This window comes from Podarcis filfolensis (genome assembly GCF_964270895.1).
Source record: "Podarcis filfolensis genome assembly, chromosome: 1".
Lineage (NCBI taxonomy): Eukaryota > Metazoa > Chordata > Lepidosauria > Squamata > Lacertidae > Podarcis > Podarcis filfolensis.
This window is the reverse complement of record NC_139604.1, coordinates 9,706,332-9,724,880: the sequence shown is the minus strand read 5'-3', so window position 1 is coordinate 9,724,880 and position 18,549 is coordinate 9,706,332. Positions and strand designations below refer to the sequence as shown.

General features: G+C 45.3%; 1 protein-coding gene across 4 annotated transcripts in view; it reads left to right on the top strand.

The window, feature by feature from the left end:
* Positions 1–18,549, top strand: part of NBEAL1 (neurobeachin like 1) — a 147,214-nt gene that overhangs the window by 111,104 nt on the left and 17,561 nt on the right. For all 4 annotated transcript variants that reach the window (XR_014551175.1, XM_083625751.1, XM_083625749.1 and 1 more), the window contains 13 exons: positions 976–1,124; positions 1,445–1,578; positions 2,307–2,408; positions 4,928–5,023; positions 5,134–5,258; positions 6,726–6,866; positions 11,508–11,638; positions 12,483–12,592; positions 12,777–12,894; positions 14,845–14,942; positions 15,827–15,943; positions 17,341–17,430; positions 18,327–18,436. Coding sequence is in view for 3 of the 4 variants with exons in the window: in XM_083625751.1 (XP_083481877.1) it covers positions 976–1,124; positions 1,445–1,578; positions 2,307–2,408; positions 4,928–5,023; positions 5,134–5,258; positions 6,726–6,866; positions 11,508–11,638; positions 12,483–12,592; positions 12,777–12,894; positions 14,845–14,942; positions 15,827–15,943; positions 17,341–17,430; positions 18,327–18,436 (1,521 nt within the window). In the remaining variant the exon portion in view is untranslated. The remainder of the gene's footprint in view (positions 1–975; positions 1,125–1,444; positions 1,579–2,306; positions 2,409–4,927; positions 5,024–5,133; positions 5,259–6,725; positions 6,867–11,507; positions 11,639–12,482; positions 12,593–12,776; positions 12,895–14,844; positions 14,943–15,826; positions 15,944–17,340; positions 17,431–18,326; positions 18,437–18,549) is intronic.

The following is an 18,549-nucleotide window of genomic DNA, read 5'->3' as shown; positions in this document are numbered from 1 at the left end:
GCACAGGTCCACTCTGTGTTGTTGTTGTAATTAAAAATGTGACTTAAGCTGATTGATCAGTCCAGCGTTTTAAAGATTATTTTATGCATGAGGAAAAAAATGTTAAGTCCCACATTTAGGTACAAAAAATACAAGTACAGTATAGGTTGAGGAAACCTGACTTGGCAGCAGTACATGTTAAAAAGATCTGTGTCCTGGTGGCTCACAAGCCGAACATGAGCCAGCAGTGTGATGTCCACATCACAATTAGTAATAGTCTGAATCTGTTCTGAGCTAGACAGACTACATCTGGAATACCATGTCCAGATCAGGGCTCCACATTTTAAGAAAGAGATTGGCAAACTGCAATATGACCAGAGAGGACAATACGGTGAGAAATCGGGAAACAAAGTCCGATGAGGAGTGATTGAAAGAGTTGGCTATGTTTAGTCTGGAGAGGAGAGATGATCTGAAGGACTGCCATGAAGAAGATGGAACACACCTGTGCTCTGTTGCTCTAGGTGTCAGGACTAGAGCCAATGGGTGGAAATTGCAAGAAGCAACTTAAGCAGAGGTTGGATGACTATTTCTGTTGAGGATGCTGTAGTTGGATCTTGCATTAAGGAGCCCGCGTTGAGCAGTGGCTTGGATTAGATGGCTTCTAAGGACCTTTCCAATTCTATGATTTTGTTTGCAGTGGTGGTCAGCTCAAGTTGGAACCTCTGCCCAAAAGGTGAAAAAGATTAGACCTTAACCACCACGTTTGTTTGATGATGATAATCAGAGATGCGTTGCTGTACTAGGAACAACATGAGCAGCTGCAGACCACCTACTTGCTGCATTTAAATCAGAACTCAGCTCTTTTATGCATGATAAAACTGCTGTGTATATTGTTAGGGGAGAGTGCAAAGAGAGCTATGGGTGGGGGGAATAGAGACTTGCATCTTCTGAAGCTCCCCGTTGAGTCTAGCCTGTCATTTGGTGTTCCTGCTGCAGGGATGAAAAGGAGGAGCAGAGTCAGAAAGAAAAACTTGTGCTCTCTGAAGACTGTGAACTTATTACAATCATTAATGTCATCCCCGGCAGGCTGGAGGTCACTACCCAGCACATTTACTTCTACGATGGCAGCATTGAAAAAGAGGAAGGTGAGGCCTACGATGTAACAATAGCGAGCATTGTGTGGACAGTTTTGCTGTACGCATTTTAACTTTGGAATTACCATATTTTTTGCTCTATAAGACTCACTTTTTCCCTCCTAAAAAGTAAGGGGAAATGTGTGTGCGTCTTATGGAGCGAATGCAGGCTGCGCAGCTATCCCAGAAGCCAGAACAGCAAGAGGGATCGCTTAGGGCTTTAAAGGTCACCTCACCACCAACACTTTGAATTGTGCTCGGAAACGTACTGGGACAATAAGTTATATGCCCGTTCAACATATTTCACAACAATGACCATCTTTTCTTTCCAGGTATAGGTTTTGATTTCAAATGGCCTCTTTCTCAGATTCGAGAGATTCATTTGCGTCGCTATAATTTGAGGAGGTCCGCTCTGGAGATATTCTTCGTTGACCAGACCAATTACTTCCTAAACTTTAAAAAGGAGGTATGTCTTCTTAAAGGGTGAAATTCGTAACAAGGTGACCTCTGGCAGTTGCCGCATGGTAAAAAGATGAACAGTTTTCAACTCAGCTGTACAATGTAAACATTCCTGACTGGTTGAGGATATACTGCACTATTTGTTGATTTGCCCAGAGAATTTTTTTATCTCAAAAATCCAGCTCTTTGAAAAAAGTAACTATAAACCTACTGAAATCGGCATTCCATCATAGCATAAGAGAGTAAAGATTTGTCTTTTTGTGTAACTTGTTTTTTATTACTTTGAATGTTTGATGTACATAATTCTTTGATAAAGTGCTAAAGGGGAAATCAAAGGCGTGGTTTTATTGATAAGCTGTTAAATTGGCTGCGAAACAGCAGGCTTCTAAAGCAAATTCATTGGACTGGCTCTTGAAAAAGACAATTGTATAACCAGACATAGAAGATTAATGGGCGATATTCAACATTAGACATATTCAGACTGGACCCATTGAAATCGATGGACTCAAGTAACTAGTCCAATGATTTCAATGGATCTGCTGTGAGTATGACTTAGTTGGATTGAGTAGACATAAAAAGTTAATTTTCTAGAAAGCAGGAGGGATAATATTTGATTCAACAATCATTAAATTCATGTGTGGGGTGGGAGGAAACAGTAAGGGAAAAATTACATTCTTTCCAGAATGCTTATTTGGCATTTTCTTGGATGAATTAATCTATTGTAATCTGTTATAGGCAAGAAATAAAGTGTACAGCCGAATTCTGTCTCTATGTTCCCCAAATATTAGTGGGACAAGATCTCCACAAGAATTATTTAAAGCATCTGGACTGACCCAGGTAAGAAGATGTTGCCAGGAATGGCTTGGGAATTTTTTTATTTTTAATTATGGTTTCTGTAGTAGGGTAGAACCTGGGTAGCTTACTCCTGTCCTTTTAAAAAGCCAGGAACCTAACCGTTCTCTCTCCCAGTGATTTCCCAGCTTCAGAACTCAGGAAAAACCCCATTTTGTTTTATATCGGGGATGGGGAACCTGTGGCCTTCCATTGGCCGCTGGACTACAGCTCCCATAAGCCCTGAACACTGGCTGAGCTTTGGGGGCTGATGGGAATTGTAGTCCAACAAATCGCTGGCAGGTCACAGGTTGCTCATCCCTGCTTTACAAAACATCCCCAGTAGTCCGCTCTGCTGACATAATAATACTTTTTGCAAACCACTTTTGAGTTGCAATGTGCGATAAAATTACGTAAAATAAATATACAAAAGGCAACCTCCACCTCTTTGTGTTCTGATCCCTCTGTTAAGAAAAGCCTGTTGGCAAAGTATAATACAATAAGCCCTAATTTGTGATGTGTAAAAGATGGAGTTCCCATTTCCAGATATGACTGGGTTTTTTCCATCCTTCTGATGTTTGGTTAGCCACATCAGACACAAAATTTCTGATTTGGATGCAGCATGCACATTGCCATAGCTGTCAACTTACAGATTTGAAAATAAGGGACCAGCAGCCTCAAAAATAAGGGATCAGCAGCCAAAATAAGGGATTTTAGTCAGCCAGCAGCCAAACGAAGCCTCAAGCGGTGGTTCCCACAGCGCAGCAACCCGGCAAAGGGGATGCAGCAAGGAAAACCACTGTCACCTCTCCGCTGGGAAGCGCTGAGCAAAGGCGAGTCCCCAGGCAACGTGGCCGATTTGATCGGCACAAGGCATGCAAGCTCCACCCCCCCAGTCGTTCTTAGACTCCTTATTGGGTGAGCAATGCAGCCAAGCAACACAGTTGGAGCCTCCCTCCTCCCTGGCCGGCAGGGAGGGAGGGAGAGGAGCTGCTTCCTTTGAAACCCGGGAAATTTAAGGGACATCATCAATAAGGAACAGCAGTGGGACATGGCGCTGGGATAAGGGACTGTCCCACCAAATAAGGGACACTTGACAGCTATGCACATTGCCCGTAAACATGACAGGGAAGCTTGCACATGAACTTTATTGGTTAATCACTTGTCATATGGACCCACCAGCGCTCCTGCTCTTTGAGCACTTGTAAGGCGGACCGGTGTCTCTTTCCTAGAAATTCCTAACGGACTTCCTAGAACCAGGAATGCCCAGGGGTTCCCTCGAGGAAAGCCATCACTGTCAAACAGTAACACAGGCTTCCTCAACCTCGGCCCTCCAGATGTTTTTGGCCTGCAACTCCCATGATCCATACCTAGCAGGACCAGTGGTCAGGGATGATGGGAATTGTAGTCTCAAAACATCTGGATGGCCGAGGTTGAGGAAGCCTGTGGTAACACATGTCTACTCCAGATGGCCATTAGCAGTGCAGAACCGGAAGGAATTCCAACCAAAGCCTTGTGGTTTTGTTTACAATTTTAAGAGACTTTGAGCCATTGTGTTAGGGCGGGACGAAAGTCCAAAATAAATAAACGTGTAAACTTGAATTTCCCCCTTAATTTTGTCACCTGAAGATATGTTGTTTGGTTCATTCAGCTACAGTGGTACCTCAGGTTAAGTACTTACCGTATTTTTCGTCCCATAGGATGCTCCGTCCCATAGGACGCACCTAGGTTTTTTTGGGGGGGGGGAAATAAAGGAAAAAAATTCCCCTTTATTTCCCCCCCCCCAAAACCAGGTTGGGGAAACCGAACCAGGTCGAGGAACAGCGGGATGGCGGTGCTGCGCCTCCCTGCTGTCCCCCAAGCTTGTGGGGCTGGCCGATGTCTGCCTGGCGCGCGGGGCGCTCTGCTTCAGGGCGCTCCGCGCGCCGGGCGGCAGGCTGCTATCCGCAGCGTGGGGAGCCCTGCGGGGAACTCCTGCAGGGCTCCCCACGCTGCGGATGTCTGCCCGGCGCGAGGGGCGCTCTGCTTCAGGGCGCCTCTCGCGCCGGGCGGCAGGCTACTATCCGCAGCCTAGACTGCCTAGGCTGCGGATGTCTTCCTGAAGCCTGGAGAGCGAGAGGGGTCAGTGCGCACCGACCCCTCTCACTCTCCAGGCTTCAACGAATGCCTGCATTCGCCCCATAGGACGCACCCAGATTTCCCCTTCATTTTTGGAGGGGAAAAAGTGCGTCCTATAGGGCGAAAAATACAGTAATTCGTTCCAGAGGTCCGTTCTTAACCTGAAACTGTTCTTAACCTGAAGCACCACTTTAGCTAATGGGAACTCCTGCTGCTGCCGTGCCGCCGGAGCACGATTTCTGTTCTCATCCTGAAGCAAAGTTCTTAACCTGAAGCACTATTTCTGGGTTAGCAGAGTGTGTAACCTGAAGCGTATGTAACCTGAGGTACCACTGTACTGGCAAGATGTGTGGCCTAACCGTGATGCTCATTAACAGCTTCGATTTTTCGTTTTCTTTTATTTGTAGAAATGGGTGAACAGAGAGATATCAAACTTTGACTACCTCATTCAATTAAACACAATGGCAGGACGAACCTATAATGACCTCGCGCAGTATCCTGTAGTAAGTTTCCTCCCCATCCAGTGTCTTCTTTTCAGACTAGAATTCAGTATTTACATTTGTGGGGAGAAGAGATGTCAGACCTGAAACCTGTTTTCTCTTCCCCATTCAAGTTTCCGTGGGTCCTACAGGATTATACTTCAGAAGAATTGGATCTCAATAACCCAGCCGTGTTCAGGGATCTGTCCAAGCCCATTGGCGTGGCGAATGAAAAGAACGCCAAGGCTGTACTGGAAAGGTACTGTATTTCATTTAAAATGACCAAAGTATTTAGTTAAATTTGCATTCTTATTGGGGTTTTTTGGGGGGGGCGGGGAACTCTTAGTATGTTTACCGTCCTATTCTGTGTTCCATCTGATAATGATGCTGTTGATTCAAATGGTGGTAAAGAAATTCACGGAAGCCAAACGTAGGTGGGAATCGATAGATGCGAGTTTAGTTGTTAACAGCGTTTTGAGACACACTTGGCCCAAACCAGCAAGGAAGGAAGCAATACTTGAAGCTATGGGTGGGGCGGTGGTGGTGGGGAGAGCAAGAATAGCTATACAGTGGAACCTCGGGACAATTCGGAACCCGAACGCTGAAAACCCGGGAATGAATGCTTCCATTTTCGAATGCGCCTCGGAAGTCTAGTGGCTTCTGAGGCGTGTTTCTCCATTTTCTCAATGGAACTTGCTGACCGCCCATTGCGCCTTGGTTGTCAAATGTTTTGAAAGTCGAACGGTCTTCCAGAACGGATTGCATTCAACAGCCGAGATACCACTGTACAGTGGTACCTTGGTTCCCGAACTCAATCTGTTGTGGAAGTCCGTTCGACTTCCGAAATGTTCGCAAACCAAGGCGAAGCTTCTGATTGGCTGATTGGCCCCGGAAACAGTGCCAACAGCCGAAACGGATGTTTGGCTTCCAAAAAACATTTGCAAACTGGAACACTTCTGGGTTTGCGACATTCAGGAGCTAAGCCGTTCAGGAACCAAGGTACCATATTGATTGTATTGACAAATAACCATGGTAAAGAAAATAACCATGGTTCATTATTGAGACTTTGTGCTGTGTACAGCCATAGTAAGGTAAAGGTAAAGGGACCCCTGACCATTAGGTCCAGTCGTGGCCGACTCTGGGGTTGCGGTGCTCATCTCGCTTTATTGGCGGAGGGAGCCAGCATACAGCTTCCGGGTCATGTGGCCAGCATGACTAAGCCACTTCTGGCGAACCAGAGCAGCGCACGGAAACGCCGTTTACCTTCCCGCCGGTGCGGTACCTATTTATCTACTTGCACTTTGATGTGCTTTCGAACTGCTAGGTTGGCAGGAGCAGGGACTGAGCAACGGGAGCTCACCCCGTCGTGGGGATTCAAACCGCCGACCTTCTGATCGGCAAGTCCTAGGCTCTGTGGTTTAACCCACAGCGCCACCCGCGCTCATCTTACTTTCAAACTAATGCTTGCTCTCCCCAAAATATGTGTGTTGTTCAGTATTTCCCCCACTGTTCTAAAGTGAGCATAGTTGCAACACCCTGTGATAACGCCGTTTCCCAAACATTTTTGGAGGAAGAGTGTTTTTAATATCACAGGTGCTAACCGGTAACAGAATAACATATGGGTTGGGAATCCTGAAATGTTCATATACCCGCAATCAGCATTTGATTCAATTGGTGAGAGAATTCAGCTATGAAACCCCTATTGTCTCTCTCTTTTTTCTAAAAGATATGAGAACTTTGAAGACCCACTTGGAATTGTCGACAAGTTCCACTACGGCACTCACTATTCCAATGCAGCTGGAGTCATGCATTACCTCATCCGGGTAGAGCCTTTTACCACATTGCACATCCAGCTTCAGAGTGGCAGGTATGAGTATGACATGAATCAGTCGGAAACATCTCCATCCGTGCTGTCTCGGTTAAGGATGAACCCTCCTCTCTCTGGAAAGCACATGTCTCTGGCATATTTTGTAATGGAATTCTACAAAGCATTGATCCAGAGCAGAACTGCGACGTATAGTTGTTGTTGTGTGTTTAGTCGTTTAGACATGTCCGACTCTTCGTGACCCCATGGACCAGAGCACGCCAGGCACTCCTGTCTTCCACTGCCTCCTGCAGTTTGCTCAAACTCATGCTGGTAGCTTCGAGAACACTGTCCAACCATCTCGTCCTCTGTCATCCTCTTCTCCTTGTGCCCTCCATCTTTCCCAACATCAGGGTCTTTTCCAGGGAGTCTTCTCTTCTCATGAGGTGGCCAAAGTATTGGAGCCTCAGCTTCAGGATCTGTCCTTCCAGTGAGCACTCAGGGCTGATTTCCTTCAGAATGGATCGGTTTGCTCTTCTTGAAGTCCATGGGACTCTCAAGAGTCTCCTCCAGCCCCATAATTCAAAAGCATGACGTATAGTTAGCAGAGTAAAAACACGTTGCAGGATTCCCAAAAAATAGACCAGAGGCAATTGTATTTCATCCAGTAGAGCTTTATTGCTACTGAAGGCACATGAGCATAATGTTCACGAATCCGATACATTCAGGACTGGCACTGTCCATAAGAAATCCATTTGTAGCAGGCTTAACTTAAACTTACAATACCTTATAATAAGTCTAAACTAAGCACACTGTGTACAGAACCACCACACCAGAAAAGGAAAAAAAGATAGAAAGAGAAAGGTTGAAAACCAGGCTCCTTCTGGCCCTACTTTTATAGTCAGCACGGCCTTGACAGAAAGAGATAACAGGACCAGTTTTTAAGCCAGCTGTACTCAGCTTATCTGAAGGAATAACCCAAACACCATGAACTTTCTGCTTGCTTCTTTCACACAGAGAAGCTTCCAGAAGCCCCTTGAATTAATTAGAATAGGAAAGATCTCTGCACATCAGGTCAATACTTTCTGCACTAAGAAATGCAAACTGATATATTTTATTTTCCCCAACCTGGGGAAAAAACAAGACAGTTACAGGATCATATCATGACATCTCTGCATACTGAAAAAATGCCCCCCCAGGAGGTAAGCACTTTTGCAAACATTTTCAGAGAAACCACACATCTTACAAAGTATTGGGTTAAAACAGGGGGCAGCAAACTTTTTCAGCAGGGGGCCGGTCCACTGTCCCTCAGACCTTGTGGGGGGCCGGACTGTATTTTGGAAAAAAAATGAACCAATTCCTGTGCCCCACAAATAACCCAGAGATGCATTTTAAATCAAAGGACACATTCTACTCATGTAAAAACACGCTGATTCCTGGACCGTCCGTGGGCCGGATTTAGAAGGCGATTGGGCCGGATCCGGCCCCCGGGCCTTAGTTTGCCTACCCATGGGTTAAAACATTAGTGCATTCCATTGGACAAAATGAATGTGGATTTTACATGGATTGTAAGCTAATATTCGCCTGAAATTGCCCAGCTGCCATCCATAGAATGAGACCCACAAGTGTGGCGCAGTGGTTGCGCTGTCATTTGAGGGACTTAGCTACGTTAGTAAAGAAACAGCAATTTTAATGTGATGCAAACACGCAACACCAGATGGCGCCAGAAAGCAGGGAATTTTAAAACACGATTTTCCATAGGACTTTCCTCTCTTTCGTTTTAACGATCTAATTTCTGACTTATTTATAGCACCTCCCCCGGTGTTTAGATCCGCCCTAGGATTAAGAAGGTACAGGTTCAGATCCCCGCCTCTTGGGAGGTTTTCTCAAGATGACCCTGGACCATTTGCCATCTCTTATCCTAGCCAGCGTATTTGCTGCCCAGAACTCCTTGGAGTAAGAGAGGAATAACAATGCAATAAATTAAGAAAAACGAGGCCACACACCTAAACCCTTGTGCTAGCGGATAAATCTCATTGGACATTGGGGCTTACTAAACATGCTAGGATTTTGCTATAAAAATATACAGGAAGGTGGTTGGGATTATTATTTAAATTTACTTACTTGGTTTTTCATATTAAAACTTTACAATCACACATCGAACATACAGCATAGAAACAAGATTCCAAAGAATCTCCAGGACTTCCCGCCTCCCCTTTGTGGGTCCTTTTGTTAATCGTTTCCTCCTGCATCTTTCATGATAATCCAAAATCTCTTACTTCTCCATTGCGTCCAAAATTCACCATTAAGCTACAAGTGATATTCCAACCCTGCTAACGAGTTTAACTGTTTACCATGGTTTTTAAGATAAGTTATAAATATCCTCCATTCCTTATTAAAATTTTGGTCTTCCTGAGTTCTGATTCTTCCCGTCATTTTGGCTATTTCGGCATAATCCATCAACCAGAGGTGAATCAAAGCTGCTCAGTTAAAAAACGGTAATTTGCATTGGCAGGTGCACAATAAAGAGTTTTACTCTTTGGGTTGCTTCTCACATTTTACAGATAAGGAATAACAACTTGCCAGTTATTTACCGTTGTTATGAGAATTATGGACGTGGGTGGCGCTGTGGGTTAAACCACTGAGCCTCTTGGGCTTGCCGATCAGAAGGTCGGCGGTTTGAATCCTCGCGACGGGGTGAACTCCTGTTGCTCGGTCCCTGCTCCTGCCAACCTAGCAGTTTGAAAGCACGTCAAAGTAGATAAATAGGTACCACTCCCGCGGGAAGGTAAACGGCATTTCTGTGCACTGCTCTGGTTCACCAGAAGCGGCTTAGTCCTGCTGGCCACATGACCCGGAAGCTGTACGCCGGCTCCCTCGGCCAATAAAGCGAGATGAGCACCGCAACCCCAGAGTCGGTCACGACTGGACCTAATGGTCAGGGGTCCCTTTACCTTTACCTATGAGAATTATAAGGTCTAAGATACAGTGGACGCTTGGGTTGCGAATGTGATCTGTGCGGGATGCACGTTCGCAACTCGCAGCAGCGCTTCTGCGCATGTGCGGGTTGTGATTCGGTGCTTCGGCGCATACACGACCGCCCAAACCTGGAAGTAACCCACTCCGGTACTTCCGGGTTTTGTCGGGTCTGTAACCTAAAAAAACGCAACCTGAAGCATCTGTAACCCGAGGTATGACTGTATAAAATAAATGTTCGTAAATGTGCCAGGCAAACACATACGTAAATATGTTAACCACGTGTCTGAAACAGTTCAGTGACCTCAAATATTCCTCTGCAGTTTGGATGGAAATGGGAAAAGCCTCTCCATTTTTCTCTGTGCTCACAAATCCTGCCTTAAAGGCACATTTGTGTATGAATAGGGTGAGCCTGTGACCTGGACTCAGGAATTAAGTATTTACCATCACAAAAGAATGGCCAGGCTGTCCAGGTAAACCCATTAACAGGTTTCCTGCCGGACAGGATTCTGCTGTAGACTGCCCCTTCTGTGATGTATGTGTGATGTATTGGGGGGGTGGTCTTGAGCTTGTTGTTGCTGTTATTTAGTCGCTTAGTCATGTCCGACTCTTCGTGACCCCATGGACCAGAGCACACCAGGCACTTCTGTCTTCCACTGCCTCCCACAGTTTGGTCAAATTCATGCTGGTAGCTTCGAGAACACTGTCCAACCATCTCATCCTCTGTCATCCCCTTCTCCTTGTGCCCTCCATCTTTCCCAACATCAGGGTCTTTTCCAGGGAGTCTTATCTTCTCATGAGGTGGCCAAAGTATTGGAGCCTCAGCTTCAGGGTCTGTCCTTCCAGTGAGCACTCAGGGCTGATTTCCTTCAGAATGGAGAGGTTTGATCTTCTTGCAGTCCATGGGACTCTCAAGAGTCTCCTCCAGCACCATAATTCATGGTGCTACACCATAATTCTTGAGCTACAGATTGGCAATTTCAAAAGTCTGTATAAGGGCTTTCACACTACTGTTCTGGGTTCCTCTCCTCCCTTGCTGAGTGGGGCCCCCTGTTGCAACAGTTCAATAAAGATCAGGCTCACTAGCTGCTTTGCTTCCCAATATTCTCTGCTGAAATAGATTGCTCGCATCTTCTTCCCTTTGGCAAATGACTGTACTGTTGAAATGGCAACGAGATCACCCTGGCCTATTTATTCTGAATGTTTGTAAGTGATGCCAATAAAGGTTTGATGATGATGAATACAGTGGTACCCCGGGAAGTACTTAATTCGTTCCAGAGGTCCATACTTAACCTGAAACTGTTCTTAACCTGAAGCACCACTTTAGCTAATGGGGCCTCCTGCTGCTGCCACGCCGCCGGAGCATGATTTCTGTTCTCATCCTGAAGGAAAGTTCTTAACCCGAGGTATTATTTCTGAGTTAGCGGAGTCTGTAACCTGAAGCGTCTGTAACCCGAGGTACCACTGTATTCTCTGGTTGGCCTCTGTTATTTTCTCCTATAGATAGAGAACCCATATAAGGACCCACATACGGGCTCTTGGGTTTAATAACACCATTGTGGACCACATGATGGTAGGATTGGGCCATTTAAGCTGTCAAAGGAATGCAGACAGCTGTGCTGTTTAAGCAGAATCCTGGTGTTTGCATTGATAGTACCCCTCCTTACGCCTTGGATTGCATTCAGAGATTTCTCAGGGCACATGTCCCATGTGTTCTCTAACCCACAGATTTGACTGTGCGGATCGGCAGTTCCATTCCATTCCTGCTACCTGGCAAGCTCTCATGGAGAACCCCAACGATGTGAAAGAGCTCATCCCAGAATTCTTTTACTTTCCAGAGTTCTTAGAGAATCAAAATAGTAAGTAGTGGAATGTTTTTCTGGCTGTGCGTTTCCCTGAGGAGAAGCTGCCTGGTTATAGTTAACTATTCTAAGTAAAGTGCTTGGCTGAAATTTTGATCCCCTAGTTGCAGGGCACATAGAAATTCAGATATAGCTAATAAATGTGGGAGTTGTTTTTAGCCAAATTACTGGTTTTTAGAGGTGGGGAAACTGATGCCTCACAGATGATGTTGGGACTCCATCTCCCAGGTTCCTCATTCCTGATATATTCTGTTGTATAACTGTTTCTGAAATCCATTTCTGTGACAAAGTAATCATTTACCTAAGCAGCATTTTTTTTGTCCTCTCACCTCCCTTCCATATGGACTTTTAAAAACTCCTGATAAATGCTTCATTTATCGTTTCTGAGCACAATTCAAAGTGTTGGTGCTGACCTTTAAAGCCCTAAACGGCCTCAGTCCTGTATACCTGAAGGAGCATCTCCACCTCCATCGTTCTGCCCAGACACTGAGGTCCAGCGCTGAGGGCCTTCTGGCAGTTCCCTCGCTGCAAGAAGCCAAGTTACAGGGAACCAGGCAGAGGGCCTTCTCGGTAGTGGTGCCTGCCCTGTGAAACGCCCTCCCAGCAGATGTCAAGGCAATAAGCAACTATTTTACTTTTAAAAGACAACTGAAGGCGGCCCTGTTTAGGGAAGTTTTTAATGTTTGATGCTGTATTGTTTTTAATATTCGGTTGGAAGCCGCCCAGAGTGGCTGGGGAAACCTAGCCAGATGGGCTTGGTATAAATAATAAGCTGTTGTTGTTTTGTTGTTTGTTTTTCATGGTTAACAGCAACCTAATTGTCTTAATTGCGGCTCTACAGATTTCAGCTTGGGTCAGCTGCAGATCTCGAAAGAAGTCGTGAATGATGTTCTTCTCCCGAAATGGGCGCAGTCACCAGAGGACTTCATTTTTAAACACAGGAAAGCTTTGGTGAGCTATTGATTGCCCTCTGAGTTCAGTGGAGTGTCGAAAATGCATATAGCACATGCTGCCCGCAAGGTTTAAGCTGTACGTTTTGTTGGTACCGTTTGATTTGCATGTACAATAATTCGCAGCGGCCTTGGCTGCCACTTTTCCTGCGAGTGCTGAAACCCGTTCTCTCGGTCTGTCCTAGGAGTCGGAGTACGTCTCTGCTCATCTCCACGAGTGGATAGATCTCATTTTTGGCTACAAACAGAGAGGGTCAGCTGCGGTGGAGGCCATGAATGTGTTCTATTACTGTACTTATGAAGGTACCAAGCTATGTTGTTGTTGTTTAGTCGTTTAGCCGTGTCTGACTCTTCGTGACCCCCTGGACCAGAGCACGCCAGGCACTCCTGTCTTCCACTGCCTCCTGCAGTTTGGTCAGACTCATGCTGGTAGCTTCGAGAACACTGTCCAACCATCTCATCCTCTGTCGTCCCCTTCTGCTTGTGCCCTCCATCTTTCCCAACATCAGGGTCTTTCCCAGGGAGTCTTCTCTTCTCATGAGGTGGCGAAAGTATTGGAGCCTCAGCTTCACGATCTGTCCTTCCAGTGAGCACTCAGGGCTGATTTCCTTAAGAATGGAGAGGTTTGATCTTCTTGCAGTCCATGGGACTCTCCAGAGTCTCCTCCAGCACCATAATTCAGAAGCATCAATTCTTCGGCGATCAGTCTTCTCCAAGCTATACGTTACTCTTAAATCATTGTATCATGTGGGAAGGAGTTAAATGTGATTTACATGGCAAAATCATTGCACCTTGCTGATTTCTGCCTCATAGCATTCTACGGCTAATTCCCATTGAGCTGCAACATCGAGGTAGGGTAGGGTGCGGGGAGGCAAAGTGTTAGGAAAATGTTCTTTAAGAAACAGATAAAAGTTCCTGGAAGCTTTAAAGAGAGTTCCAGAATTTTCTTTAGTATGTAGGAGTGGCATTCTCGGCTTGTCTGGTGTCAGCTGGAGGTGAAAATAAAGGGAGAAAGTTGCAGGCTGCAATTTCCGCACAAGGAAAGCGCATGTGCGCACACACGCTGTCAGCACGCACACTGACAACAAGGTTGGAAATAAGACAATGTGTGCTGCTGATATTGTGGGTTTTGCTGTGTCAGGATTGTCAATTACTGGACTGAGATTATACTGTGCTGGAGAGATAAAGAAGGAATGCAAATAGCTTGTATATAAAAGTAACAGAAATGATTGTGGGTCATCCCACGTCAGTTCAACGTGGTCATGCCACGCACCATCTCGGATTTTGATGAAACCTGGTGTACACCCTTCCCTTATGGTTGAAAGAAACCCCCTTAAATTTTTCACCTCTGTCTCAAACGGTTTTAATTTTATAGCACTTCAAAGTTTTGTGAAAACTGTGTTTCTGTTCCTCTTGAGAAGACATAAGAGACCCATAAATTTTATTCTTTGTTGAGAAAGAGCATGTCTTTGCAATAATTTTCACCATCAAAAACTTTTGATTCCATCATGCCCTCCCACTGAAAATTTAGGTTTTCTAAACCTCATTTTCCACCAAAAAAACTACATTTATACATTTTTTTAGGCATTTATAAAATCTTTTGAGTGTCTGTGTATTTTTCCCTGAAATCCTCATCATGTTATTGAGCTCTGTGTAAAATTTCAAAGAGATCTTATCATTGGTTATGGAGAAAAAATATAAAACGCACACAAGGCTGAGGATCTCAAGAGGGACAGAAACACAGATTTCATGAAAACTTGAAGTGCTATAAAACTAAAACTGTTTGAGATAGATGGGGGAAATTTAAGGGTTGGGTTTTTTTCAACCATAAGGGAAGGGTGCACACCAAGTTTCATCAAAATCCAAGACGGTGGGTGGCGAAACCCTTGTTTTTTGCATTGATTTGATGTGGAATGATCCTTGTGCAACCAGTCAAGCATTAAAGAAGCTCTTGACTGGAGCTTCTATGACTCCTGTTCTTGTCCTCTGCCTCCGAGGAAAAACTATAAACAGTAAGAAGTGGTTTTACTGAGGTGCCACCACAGAAAAAGAAAAGCGCAGAAGTGTGCGGGCAGTAACCTTTAATACAAAGGTCTCCATCCCTTAACGAAGGAGCATCATGGGAACAGTTGCAAAGGAGGCAGCAACTACATGCCTCCCAGTAACAGATAAATTAGGCGAAAGACCTTGTGTCTAAATTGTGTAATTAAATGAATGGGGTGCGCTGTGCTGATTTGTTTACTGTCGTCCCAGGAGCTGTAGATCTTGATGCCTTGACCGACGAGAAAGAAAGGAAAGCTTTAGAGGGGATGATTAATAATTTTGGACAAACACCTTGTCAGCTACTCAAGGTAACTCCTTTGGCGGCAATAGAGAACACAAGTTTGCTATCCAGGCTACTTCCTGCACTGAAACACTCCTTTTGCATATGCTTTGGGTGGAGGGGAAGAGAGGGGAAGAATATATTGTTTCTGGTGTGTGTGTGTGTGTGTGTGTGTGTGTGTGGTCCAAAGGCACACAAGGCCTTTGAGTCTTGTCGAAATTAAGTTGGTCTAGCTCTGGTCAGGGATGCAGGTGGCGCTGTGGGTTAAACCACAGAGCCTAGGACTTGCCAATCAGAAGGTCGGTGGTTCGAATCCCTGTGACGGGGTGAGCTCCCGTTGCTCGGTCCCTGCTCCTGCCAACCTAGCAGTTCGAAAGCACATCAAAGTGCAAGTAGATAAATAGGTACCGCTCCAGCGGGAAGGTAAACGGCGTTTCCATGCGCTGCTCTGGTTCGCCAGAAGCGGCTTAGTCATGCTGGCCACATGACCCGGAAGCTGTACGCCAGCTCCCTCGGCCAATAAAGCGAGATGAGCACTGCAACCCCAGAGTCGGTCACGACTAGACCTAATGGTCAGGGGTCCCTTTACCTTTAGCTCTGGTCAGTGCCTGGGAACCACACGGTCACCACCTTGAGTTCCACGGCAGGAGAAATGTGGACTGTGAATGTAGAAAAACAAATAAATATGCAGAGTTGAAAACTTAAATTTGGCTAGAGAGCCCCTTGTGGGGCAGTTTCATCCTGCCATCATTGTACTGGATTTACTAAGTTATTCTCCTAGGCTCCTTGCAAAATGTGCTTGCCCAATAATTGTGCATGGTTAGGCATGCCTGAATTCCTAGTAAGTTCGTTGCCAGGTGTGAAGAAGGCTTCCACAATTGCGACTTTCCCTGCTATTTATGTTTTACCCAGGAGCCGCATCCTGCGAGGCTGTCTGCGGCGGAAGTGGTGCAGAAGCAGACCAGAAATGAAAACGCCGCATTTCACCTGTTTCAACATCTCCCTGAATTGAAGTCATTCTTCATTGAGGTAACATCTTGACAACATTGCATAAACATGAATTTAGAGAGAGTTGGCTTGAAAACAATGGGGTTATTTCTAGCTAGGCCAATGTCTGCAGCCATTCCGCCTGTCTTGCTCATTGCAAGGCTTAGGGTTACCTATTTGTGATGCATGCAATGTATTCAAAAGGCTTGGGGCCCTGGCACTGTTCCACAAAATCAATGAGTGTTAGTCTTGACCTTTCTTCACCCACCATCCCTTCTTGCAAGGCGATTAACAGTGCAATGATTCTTCAACATCAACTTTGTTGGACTGGTCATGTTGTGCAGATGCCTGATTATCGTCTTCCAAAGCAACTACACTATTCCGAACTTAAAAATGGAAAGCGTAATGCTGGTGGTCAACAAAAGAGGTTTAAAGACACTCTCAAGGCAAATCTAAAAAAATGTAGTATAAACACAGAGAACTGGGAAACACTGGCCTGCAAGCACTCCCGTTGGAGAACAGCCTTTACCAAAGATGTCATGGGCTTTGAAGACACTCAAACTCAGAACGCAAGGGAGAAACGGGCTAAGAGGAAGGCACGCTTGGCAAACCCTCACCGTGATCAACTCCCGCGTGGAAACCTATGTCCACACTGTGGAAGGATGTGTGGATTCAGAATTGGCCTCCACAGTCTCTTACGGACTCACTGTTAAAACCAGGCATAACAAACTCGGCCCTCCAGATGTTTTGGGACTACAACTCCCATCATCCGTAGCTAACAGGACCAGTGTCAGGGATGATGGGAATTGTAGTCTCAAAAACACCTGGAGGGCCCAGTTTGCCTGGTTAAAACCATGTTCATGGAAGACAATCTTACTTGGCTACGAGTGATTGCCAAAGAAGAAGATACCCAGTCCTTATCTCATATGCACATATTTGGGATGGAGTGGCGAGGAGAATAACATTGCTAGGAGCATACTTTTCTGACACTTCCTTGCCCTGTGCCTTTAGGGTACATGAGCCCAAGACACTGGTTTTCGACTGGTGGGTCAGAAACCTGCAGCCGGACTCCCAACTCCCATCAGCTCCAGCCAGCATGACCCCATTGGTCAGCGTTGATGAGAGTTGGAGTCCGGCAGTATCTGCAGGGCAGCTGATTTCCCATCCCAGCCATTATTGGGATGCAGTCTGACGAAGTAGATCTCAACAGCAGCCCTACAAGCGGAAGAGGGGGAAAATGAGGGTGTGGATCCCCAAATGCTTGGTTGGGCTGAAGGTTGACCCTTGCTCTAAAAATGTTGGAGACTGCTGCACCAAGAAGATTTGCACAACTTGTTGATATCATGGGGAGCTTTGCCAAATACTGTCTGCCCAATCTCATCCAACTGTTGCCAACTGAAATTATTATTTTTTTCCACCCACCCACTCCTCTCTCTTAGGGGATCAGCGATGGGATACCTATTGTTAAGTCCATTGTCCCCAGGAATCAGTCACGTTCTTTCATGTCACAAGGGAGCCCAGAGATTTTGGTGAGTAGGATGTGACGAAGAGTGCTGTTGTTGTTGTTTGGGATTATCAACTGAGTTTGATAGTGATTTGTATGCTCTTAAGCCTTAAACGGCTCAGGACCGCAATACCTCAAGAACATCCTCTTTTCATACAAACCTACCCGGACCCTGAGGTCATCTTCTGAGGCCCTCCTTTGTGTGCCTCCTCAAGAGGTTCGGAGGGTGGCAACACGAGAACAGGGCCTTCTCTGCAGTGGCTCCTCATCTGTGGAATGCTCTCCCCAGGGATGTTCGCCTGGCGCCTTCATTATATACTTTTAGGTGCCAGGCAAAAACGTTCCTTTTTAACCAGGCCTTTGCTTGATCTGATTGACATCCTATGCCCTTTTAGAGTGTGGTTTTTTATGGGGGGGCTGTTGGGTTGTTGTTATATTTTTATTATGTATTTTGTGGTTTTATATCTTGATTTTATTTTGTGAACTGCCCTGAGACCCCCAGGTATAGGGCGGTATATAATTAATAATAATAATAATAATATTGATGCTGTTGCCCTATATAACTGTGAAAAACCACAAACATGGAGTGTTCTTTCAACTGAGCTCATTTTGCCCTGGTCTGAAGCACTTTCACTCTCTTCAAGTAGATGAGATTATTATTACAGTGCCTAGTAAATGGCAGTAAAGATGCATCTCTACCCTCATATTATTATTATTATTATTATTATTATTATTATTATTATTATTACTGCTACTACTACTAAAATCTAAACAAGGGGGGAAGTAGGAGGGGAAAGAAGAGAAGGAAAATCAGCTGTTCTCCTCCTTGATATTGATCGTTGTATAAATGTAGCTAGTTAGACGCACTGCTTTAATCGTTGATCGTTTCTCTGCTTTCTCCCACTGCACATCCTCCTGAAGGTAACAGTGAGTCAGAACTGCGTCATTGGAACTCATGGGTGGCTGCCATACGACAGAAATATCTCCAACTATTTCACTTTCCTGAGAGATCAAACTGTGACAAATCCCAAGTGAGTAAAATATGAATAAAGATCATTTTCTGGTCTTTATCGTGCCATGATTCAGGAGGACTTTCGTCAGACGTCTGACGTGTTATCCTTGGTTGTAAACAGCACAGATGTAG